The sequence below is a fragment of the Bos indicus x Bos taurus genome, chromosome 25, assembly GCF_003369695.1.
Source record: "Bos indicus x Bos taurus breed Angus x Brahman F1 hybrid chromosome 25, Bos_hybrid_MaternalHap_v2.0, whole genome shotgun sequence".
Classification (NCBI taxonomy): Eukaryota; Metazoa; Chordata; class Mammalia; order Artiodactyla; family Bovidae; genus Bos; species Bos indicus x Bos taurus.
The window spans coordinates 762,151-772,381 of record NC_040100.1 but is presented as its reverse complement, the minus strand read 5'-3'; the positions used below and the strand labels follow the sequence as shown (position 1 = coordinate 772,381).

Genomic DNA, 10,231 nt, shown 5'->3' with positions numbered 1-10,231 from the left:
GAGGGCCAGGGCCGGGCTTTTGCCCAGCTCTGTGAAGAGTCCTGGGCGTGATGATGGGGGCAGGGTTCCTGAGAGGAGACCCCCTGTGCACGCGCTGGTGGCAGCTCCCCAGGTTTGGCTTCTGACCCCAGCGCCTGATGGTTGCCATCCTCACGGCCCTGGATGGGCTGTGGTCAGATGGTGGCTGATGCCCCTCTGACACCATACCTGTGTGCCTGGCACATGAGCCGGGTGGGGGCCGGGCGGGAGGTGGGGGACCCCCACGGGGCCTTGGCAGGTGGCAGCTCAGGAGAGACTTGGGGAGATAGTGCACCAGCGGGAGCTGAGTCCTCTCCCAGTCTTGGAGGCGGGGGTCCTGGGTCCTCCTGGGTGGGAGGCTCATGGCTCCCGGCCCAGACCCTGGGGCAGCCGTAGGCCCCACCTCTCGGTGGGCGGGGCAACCGAAGACCCACCTCTTGGTATGCGGGGAAACCGCTAGGCCCCACCTCTCAGTGGGCGGGACAGTAATAGGCCCCACCTCTAGATGGGAGGGGAAGTCGGTAGGCCCCACCTCTCAGGGGGTGGGGCAGTCGGTAGGTCCCACCTCTCGGGGGCGGGGCAGGAAGCTCCTTGGGGAGGGCGTGTGGGAGGCTGAGGGGCGGACAGGGTGGGGCACAGACGCACAGACCCTCCTGGGGAAGGCCAGGACCCCTCACACCCCGCCTGTCCCCCTGTCCGCGGCCTGACTTGTCCTGTCCCTGCATGTCAGCCCAGGACCTGGCCCTGCCATGTGCACAGCCTGCAGGGCCCGGTGAGCTGAGGGCTGCGTGCACACGGCTGAGGACTCCCACCGCCTCGCCCTGCAGGTGGGACAGGGTCCCTCATGCTCAGTCCACTGACAGGCCTGCGGCCTGGTCCTGCAGAGAAGCCTCAGGCGGCCGGTGAGCAGGGCCTCGCAGCCTCGGCTCCCCACCCCTGAGGACTGCTGACCCGTCCATTCCGCCAGCCTGGTGGCTCAGCACGGGCTGGAAGCGACAGGTCAGAGGCCTTGGGAGCACCCTGGCACGCCGTGGGCGTCACGACCGGCTGCTCTCACCGACCGTTGCGGTTCGTCCGGGCTGTAGCGCTGCAACGCTGCTCTCGTTTCAGTGGCCGAGTCCTGCTCCCCTGTATCCACGCCTCCGCCGACGGACAGTGGTTGCCCTGCTTTGGCTCCTGTAAGGAGCGCTGCTTTGAACGTTCAGGTACACGTTTCTGAGCGTATGCGCTTTCTGTCTCAGGGGCGTACTTGGTGGAGTGGGTGATGCTCTGTTTATGGGTCCGTGCTGGTGCAGCCGTCCCGCGTCTCCCGACAGCCGTGATGCTGGGTACGTGCATGTCTGTGTGTCTTCCTGGGAGAACGTACTGCTCGGGTTCTCTTCCCACTGGCTTGTCAGAGGTCTTTGTGAGTTGAGTCAGGCTAATTTGTGAACTTTAAGTCCCTGGCTGGATGTCAGTGCTCAGAGAGCCGGGGACATCACCGCAGCTGCAGCCCACTCCCCAGCCCGCACCCGGGCCTCCCCCGGCTCCCACGCCCGCCCCGGGGGGCACCCTGGGAGCCCAGGTCCTCCAGGAGCACCGGGGGTCCTGAAGACACGTCCTTCTGCTACATGCTGGTTCCCTTCAGGATACCAGGCAGAAACTCTTTTTAAATGTCCCCACACCCACTGAACGAGCCCTGGAGCTCTACCCCCATGGAGACCCCACCCCCCATCCCCTCTGGGGACCCCCCCCCCAGACCCCCTGGGTTTCTAGGCCAGTGCTGCTCGTAGATGGAGACGCAGTCCTGGTCCCGGGACCGTCCCCGCCGACCCTGGCTGTGGTGCGGGGAGGGGTGCACACCCTGTGCACTGAGGGTCGCCTTACTTTGGGGTGTCGCTGTGTTTCCTTTGCTGGGATGGGGCTGGAGACTGAGGCTTAGGCTCAGGAATTACACAGGGTGAGGGCTTTAAAACAGGAACTGTGCTAGCCACACCGGAAGCCGCCACTCATAGCCAGGCGTGTCAGCCATGTCTCTGTGCGTCTCCCACATTCTGGGAGGTGCTTGCTTCCTCAGCCCCCGGAGTCCCCGTGGGGACCTTGCCCTCAGCTGCTACCCAGTCCTCAATGGAGGACTGACTCCGACCCTCCGGCTCATCCACTCCTGGGAACCCCCGTGGGGTTCCCGGCTCAGGTGTGGCTCAGAGCAGGCTGGCCGGGGATGGAGGGTACAGGGAGGAACGCCCCACGGGCCCCCCCAGGCCCAGGAGGGTTTGGGCTGAGCCAGCTGCTGGCTGGGTTCCTGCCCTGCTCCGGTCTTGCCCAACGCCAGCCCGGAACCTTGTGGTTGCTCAGCCCCAGCCACGACGTGGCCGGGAAAGGCTGGAGGGCAGTGCCTGCTTTCCCTCCCTGACGCACCCCAAACCCAGGTCTTAGGCAAGGGTGCTGGTGGGGGTGGTGGACACGGCCTGGGGCTCTCCGTTTTCTCCCCTTGGTAGACAGGTCCCCGCTGCTCAGGGCTCTGCACAGAACAGGCATGCCGAGGGTGCTGTCGAGGGCCCGGCCGCCCGGCAGGCCCCCTCTGGGTGCCCTGCCCCGCCCAGGCCGGAGTGCCAACCCCTCTGCCCTGCAGAAGTCCCTCAGGAGTCTGGGCACTGCTGCCAGGAGCTGGTGGCCAGCATCCCGTGGGGCGCCCACTTCAGCCCCGGCGCCGCCTCCTGGCAGCCATGTTTCCCTGCCTGCACCCGTCGCCCTACAGCTCCTGGGGCTCGGGCCCCGCCTCTCGGGCCCGACCCTCCCTGCCCTCCACCCCATCCTCGTGACTTTCCCCCCTCCTGCCCGGCCCCCCTCTGCCCAGCCCTGCTGGGGGGCCCGCCGCGGACTCCATCGACTGCCCCAGACTCTGTCTCCAGCCCTCAGGAGGACCCCTCCCTGGGTCTCCCGGGCGCTTTGGCACCCTCCCCAATCCTCAAAGCCATCCTCAAGCTACAAGGCTCTGAGTCCCTGGCGTTTTCCTGTCTGTGTGTCCCCCAGTCACCCTCATGTGCCCCCTCCCCCAAAGCAGACTGTGGTCACTCCCCTCGCTCCCGTCCACTCAGCACAGGGGCCCCCCCAGGGCCCCACCAGGACTCTGGGCGCTGGCCTCCGGCCCCTCCGACAACCCCAGGACCCTGGGCGCTGGCCTCCGGCCCCTCCGACAACCCGAGGACCCTGGGCGCTGGCCTCCGGCCCCTCTGACAACCCCAGGACCCTGGGCGCTGGCCTCCGGCCCCTCCGACAACTCCAGGATCCTGGGTGCTGGCCTCCAGCTCCTCTGACACCCCCCTGGAGCCTGGGCAAGGGCCTGTTGGGCATGGCCCGCCCGGGGCTGTGTGTGCCGTGCGTCCTGGGAGCCCCACACCAGCCCATTGCACCCTGTGCTTCCCTTCGGCCTGGGAGCCCAGTCAGGGGCTGCAGAACTCCGTCCTGCCTGTCTCTTTAAGGATCTCACGTCCCGACCTCTGTCCTTGAATCCACCTCCCTGGACCATGTCCTCACCCCCATAGTGAGATGGGACGACAGAGAAGGTGCCCGCCTGCTCCTCTCCTGCTCTTGCTCCGAGCCCCTCCGGCTTCCTGCCCCCACCCATCCCTCCTCGACCCTCAGCAACCCTATCGCTGGAGTGGGGGGCTCGGCTTTTTTGTCCCCCAGCTGTGTGTTCATCCCAGTCTTTCCACTTAGAAGCCACGTGTGGCCTTGGGTGTGACCGAACAGCTCCATGCCTCTGTTTTCAGAATCTGTAAAATGGGGATTAAATAGGAAGGGGTTTGACCTAATGCCTGATGTAGGATGGAGAAGGCAATGGCACCCTACTCCAGCACTCTTGCCTGGAAAATCCCATGGACGGAGGAGCCTGAGGGCTACAGTCCATGGGGTCGCTAAGAGTCTGACGTGACTGAGCGACTTCCCTTTCACTTTTCACTTTCATTCATTGGAGAAGGAAATGGCAACCCACTCCAGTGTTCTTGCCTGGAGAATCCCAGGGACAGGGGAGCCTGGTGGGCTGCCGTCTGTGGGGTCGCACAGAGTCGGACACGACTGAAGCGACTTAGCAGCAGCAGCTGATGTACGGTAAGTGTCAGTGAAAGTCACTCAGTCGTGTCCGACTCTGTGACCACACCAACTGTAGCCCACCAGGCTCCTCTGTCCAAGGGATTCTCCAGGCCAGAATACTGGAGTGGGTTGCTGTTCCCTTTTCCAGGAGGTCTTCCCAACCCAGGGATTGAACTGGGGTCTCCTGCGCTGCAGGCGGACGCTTTACCATCTGAGCCCCAGTCAGTGAGGAAGTTGCTATTGTGACTGAGGCCAGTTTGTCTTCATGAAGCGCCGTCCCTCACTCTGCTCTGTGGCAGATACTGACCCTGGCATGGGGACCCCGAGATGAGGACACCAGCCGTCCCTCCTGGAAGGGCGCCATCTGATGGGGGAGACAGGGGCCAGTCCAAGCACACGGTGATGCGGGACCTGTGGTTTAGAGACTCGTGCCCAAGTGGGCTCCCGTGTCCTGCCCGGGAGACCCTCAGGGCTCTGGAAGCATTGTGCCCCAGAGGTGGCCAGAGCAGGCCTCGGTGGGCAGTGCCCACGCCGCCTCCGTGGGGGGCGAGGTGGTAGGTCCGCCCCCGGCCAGCGGCCCTTCCCCTTGTCCTGGAGGTGCTCTCCTGGTTGTGGGGCCCCCGGGACTCCAGCACAGCATCCAGCTGAGACCCTGGCAGGTGGAACGCACCCGCAGCGCCGGCCTCCCCGCGGACTGACCGGCCGAGGACCGTTCTGGGAGAACGCTGGCAGTTGTTGACAATGGTTGGCTCAGTCGCTGGGGTCGGGGGTGGTGGGGAGGCTGTGGTGTTTGCTGTTTGTTTCTAACCAGCTGCATCGCTGCATTCATAATTTAAGAAGAAAACGGAAAGAATCTGAACAAACAGGGACCCGTCCCCTCCCCTCCCCCACGCTGTCCTGGCATCTGGGTGCTGGCTTCCTGACTCAGAAGGCTTTATCCAGAGCACCCTTCTACCCCACACCCCGCCCCGCCTGTCCCCGCTGGGTGCAGAGCGGGGCCCTTCTGTGGCCTGAGCGCCCACCGCACTGGGGCTTGTCACCGGCCGGCCTCTCCTCTGAGGACAGGGAGGTGGTCCTCAAGGCCGCGCACGCACCCCTTCCAGCAAGCATTCCCTGCTTGCCCGATGGGCCTGGCCCGCTGCCCCTGGGGGCACAGTAGGTGTCCAGGCGCTGTCAGGGCGATTAACCAGGAATGGTCCCACTCCCACCGTGGCTGCTGGCGTCTTGCCCGGGCAGGTGCGCCCGCTGCACGGGGATAGGGTGGGCGGCGGCCCGCAGACCGCCCCTGCGGGTCCCTGGGCGGGTCCCGGGAGCGCGGGCTGGGGCGTCGGGCCGGCGCGGGAGGAGGCCGTTCGCCCGCCCTTCCGCCCGCGCCGCTGGGGGCCGCCCGCGGGCCGCGCCGGCCAGAGCGCGCCGTGCGCCCCGGGCCCCGCGCCGGCACACGCTCGGCGGCCGCGGCGGCGAGGAGAGCGGCGGCGGCGGCGGGGCCGGGCGGGCGGCAGGAATGCGGAACCGGCGCGCGGGCTGAGCCGCCCAGGATGGCGCAGGGGCGGCGGCAGCGGGCGGCCTGCGTGGGGCCCTAGTGCGGCGGAGCGGGCGCTCCCCACCCGGCGTCGCGGCCATGGCCAAGGAGCGGCGGAAGGCCGTGCTCGAGCTGCTGCAGCGGCCGGGGAACGCGCGCTGCGCCGACTGCGGCGCCCCGGGTAGGTGCGGGCCGGCTGGGCGCGCCGGGGTGCTGTGGGCCCGCGTGGGTGCGGGCCGGGGCGGCTGCGGCCGGGGCCGGGTGCCGGCCTGGATGCCAGCCCCGGGCCAGGGAGGGGTGTTGCGGCGCCCGCAGGGCTGGGGGGCGCGGGCCGCGGAGCCTGGCTCCCGCTCGGGTGGGGCGCGGGCCCGGATCCCGCCAGCCCCCGGCCCCCGGCTCTGTCGCCGCCTCCCCTCCCCCAGGCTGCGTGTCTTGTCACCCGCCGGCAGCCGCCGCCTTGCGAAACCTGGGGCTCCGCAAAGAAAGAGGAAATCGCGCCGGGAGACGGGCGGCAGGGAGGGGATGGGTGAGCGGGGCCGAGGCTCCTCCGCGGGGATGGAGGGTCCGCTGGCGCCCCCACCTGCGGTGACGTCATGGCCCCTGTCTGCAGCCGCCCTCCGGCCCTGCGCTGGGAGCGGGGGAGGAAGCACCTGCCACGGCCACGTGGACCCGCTGGGAAAGGGGTCGCGGGGCCCCCTCCCCCACAAACCTCGCTGCCCTGGCAGGTGGCCAGTTCAGGTGGGGCCCTGGGCAGGTGCCGTCTCCCAGCGGGCATCACCTGGACTTCGCTCCTGGGTGGTGCCTGCTCTGGGGTGATTTCCTCGTCGCCGGAACCCTGGGGCTAGTGTTCAGGGATTGGCAGGAAGAGAAAAGGCTTTGCTCTCAGGCCCCGGGGACCCTGCTAGTGAGCTGGTCGCCCCTGGCTGGTCGTGGCTGCAGTGGGGGTGGGGCAGGAACAGCCAGGGCGGCCCCCGGCCTGCAGGGAGACACTGGGTGCTCCCTGGGGCGCCTAGCCTGAGCCCCTCAGAGCAAACTGAACAGCGTGTAGTGGCTGAGCCCCTAGAGAGGGAAGGTGGGGACTCTGGACATCGGCCAAACAGGACCCACCGGCGTCCCTCAGAGCAAGCCCAACAGCGTGGAGTGGCTGATCCTCCAGAGAGGGAGGTGGGGACACGGACTCTGGACATCGGCCAAACAGGACCCACTGCCCGGCTCTTGGCCACTGCTCGCCCAGTGGGCTGGGAGGGGTCTCCTCCCTCCTGCCCCCTCCAGGTGCCGGGAATCTGCTGGGAGAGGCCGTGCTGGGCTGGAGCGGCCCCGAGGGGAAGCAGTGGCAGGCTTCTCTGGAGGCAGGCGGGCTGAGGGCCTTCCCCACGGCCTCCCTCCGAGCCAGCTGCCCAGGGCCTGCGGCTGTGCGCTGAGGCTGCATAGCCACTGCCTGCTGCTGCTGCCCTCCTGGCCACCCCACCTCTCTCTCCTGGGTCTGTGTTTCCACTTGTCAGGAGCGTGAGCCATGCCAGGGAGTGGTCTGGGGAGGAAGGCAGCCCGCACCGTCTCCTTCCAGGCCTGGTCTGAGGGGCCGGCCCATGGGGCCAGCCTGCCCAGAGGAGATTCTTGGGACATCGAGCCTCCCTGGCAGGAGGGAGAAGGGGCCTCCCTTGCATAGTGGTCTTACAGCCGCTGCGCCCGCCCACCCACTCGGCCAGGGGCACTCTGCCCCCGCCCCGCGGGCATAGGCACTCGGGAGGGCCGGTGCCCAGCGTTGGGCCACACCTCTGCCCTTCAGACTCGATCCAGGACCTCAGATCCTCACCTCGTCTGTTCGGCAGCCTGAGGAGCAGCCAGGACGTGGGCCCCGGTTTTACAGCTGGGGACACCAGGGCCTGGAGACCTGGAGCTGACTCAGTGGTGTGGGCCTCAGGGGGGACTGCTGTCCAGGTGCCCGGCCCCCTGGCCTGTGTCACGCCTGCCGTGTCTCTGCTGCAGCCCCACGGCTCTGTCCATGGTTGGGGCCGCCCTGGGGGGCTGCTGTGGCCTCCTGTCCCCACTGCGGCCAGCTGGCCGACTGGAGCCCTTCCTGGCTTTGAAGGGGGCCCAGAGGAGGACAGCGCCCTGGAGTGGCTGGTGCTCCTGCTTGTCTCCGCCGCAGCCCACCCAGAGCGGCGCCTCGGGGCTGGGGGTCCCCAGGGCCTTGGCCCCCCAACCGCCAGGCTGTGGGGATAGATTTGGGCAGGTCGCCACGCGAGGGCTGCTGGCAGGGAGGCCATCTGGGGGTGGTTGCAGCCCCCAGACCCTCCAGTTGTCTGCCCCAGAGTGGGCGCCGCTGCCCTTGAACACAGGGCCTGGTCTGAGGCTCCTGGAGGCGCTTCTCACTGCAGGCCTGGGTGGGGGGCCTCCGTCCCAGAGGCAGGGGGTGCTGCACTTCTTTCCTCCGGGTCACCCGCCTCGTTGGTCACCTGCCAGGTGACTGCCTGGCCTCCCATAGGCAGGAAGGGCGAGGCCTCCACGCGTTCCCTGGGCTGAGGTGTGGGTGGTCCTCCTGTGGGGCTTTGATGCCTGTCACCTGGACCACCAGGTGAAACCAGTTTTGACTGGTGAGGTCTGGGCTTGTCAAGGAGCGCTTTCTGGGAGTGCTGTGCGACGTGGAGACCCTCCTGCTAGGGGCCCGGGGCTGGGGGCCGGGCCTCACTGCTCAGCCGGGACTGGGGTGTCTGCCTGCCAGACCTCAGAACAGGAAGTCCGTGCTCCGCCCCAGGGGGCTTCAAGGCAGAGGTGACTTTTCAGACGTTGCTGTGAAGCGGGGCAGGAGCGCCCAGGCTGGGAGGGGCTCTGCAATGTGGCTTAATTTGGGAGAGGGTCCCCTGAGAGCATGGCGGGCAGGGGGCTGCTGAGAAGTGGGCTGGGCAGATGGTCCCTGCTCCCTGGAGGCGCAGCCTGCTTGGGCTTTAGGTCGCTATTTTTTTCATCGTGGTGAAATACACATAAAAGCCACGCTTTCCACTCTGTGCAGTCGCCGCTCAGCGGCGTTAAGTGCATCCGCGTTGTGGGGCAGCCGTCACCACCGTCCGTCTCTCAGTGCGTCTTGCGAGCTCTTTGCATCTTGCAGAACAGAGACCTGTCCAGGTAAACACTGCCTCCCTCCTCTCCCCAGCCCACAGCCTTCCCTCGCTGTCTGTGGACTCGACCCAGATGAGTAGGATCACACAGGATCCGTCCTCCTGCGTCTGGTGTATTTCACTGAACACAGCATCCTCAGCGCTCACCCTGTTGTGTCTGGAGGCACGGTTTCCCGCCTCCTTTAAACAGTTGACACGTCACTGGCTGCGACGTCACATTAGTCTCAGGTATAAGCACAGCGGTGCGGTGCTCGTGCATGCCGGGAAATGGGCGCCACAGGAAGTCTAGTTAGCACCCCTCATGCAGGGTCTCTTCCTCGTGACGAGGACTTTTAAGATCTGCTCTCTCAGCAGCTTGCAGGTGTCCGCAGGCCTCGTTGACTGTAACTGGAAGCTGGTGCTTTCTGACCCCTCTTCACGCAGCCCCACCTCTGACAACCTGTTCTCTCTCTCTGTGAGTGTGGGGCTTGGGGTTTTGCTTTTTAGGTTGCGCATGTTAATACAACATTTGTCTTTCTCTGTCTGGTTTATTTTACTCAGCATAATGCCCTCAGGATCCATCCACGTGGTCACGAGTGGCAAGGTCTCCTTTTTGACGGCTGAGTAGTATCCACGTGTGGCACGTCTCTATCCAGTCATCCATATCTTCACTGTGGTAGATGGTGCTGTAGTAAACATGGGGATGCAGATATCTTTATGAATGCATTTTCATTTCCCTCAGTAAAATATCTAGAGATGAAGTTACTAGATTGTAAGGAAGCCCTATGTCTAACTTTCTGAGGAGCCTCCGCCCTGCTTTCTGCCTGCTGCTGCTGCTACTGCTGCCAAGTCACTTCAGTCGTGTCCGACTCCGTGCGACCCCATAGATGGCAGCCCACCAGGCTCCCCCATCCCTGGGATTCTCCAGGCGAGAACACTGGAGTGGGGTGCCATTGCCTTCTCCGGCTTTCTGCCTGTGGTGCCACCCAGATGTGCCCTTACACCCACTGCCGCCTTGCATCCTCGTCTTCGCAGGCTTGTTATTTCCCGTCTTTTTCTTGATGGCTCTTCTCACAGGTGTGAGCTGACACCTCGCTGTGGAGTTCACCTGCGCTTCCCTGGTGCTTAGTGCTGTGAGCGTCTCCACACACCATGGCATCTGCACATCTTTGGAACAGCGTCTCCTCAGAGGCTTTGCCCACTTTTTAATTGAGGTGTTGAGTCTTTTGTTGTTGGCTTGCTATCACATGAGTTCTTTGTGTATTTTTGGATGTATTTAGACCCATTGTTAGGTACATGATTTACAAATATTTTCTCCCACAGATTGCCTCTCGATTCTGTTGACGCTCTTGCCCTGCAGGAGCCTTTAGCCCCACTTGTTTATTTTTGCTTTTCTGCCTTTGCTTTCGGTGTCAGACCCCAGACTCATCGCCAGGACTGGCGTCAGGGAGCTCGCTGCCTGCGCTCCTCTAGGAGCCCTGTGGCTCCAGGCCTTGCACTCACGTCTTCAGTCCATTCTGAGTTG

General features: G+C 65.4%; 1 protein-coding gene across 3 annotated transcripts in view; it reads left to right on the top strand.

Moving 5' to 3' along the window:
- The first annotated feature begins 5,067 nt into the window (after positions 1-5,067).
- Positions 5,068-10,231, top strand: part of ADAP1 (ArfGAP with dual PH domains 1) — a 35,153-nt gene continuing 29,989 nt past the window's right edge. Inside the window, exon 1 of one of the 3 annotated variants that reach the window (XM_027526672.1) lies at positions 5,068-5,325. In XM_027526672.1, the coding sequence (XP_027382473.1) occupies positions 5,214-5,325 (112 nt within the window). In that variant the 5' untranslated portion in view covers positions 5,068-5,213. Of the gene's footprint in view, positions 5,326-5,582; positions 5,793-10,231 lie in introns of those variants that run through there. The other 2 variants (XM_027526675.1, XM_027526674.1) reach the window with 2 other exon arrangements.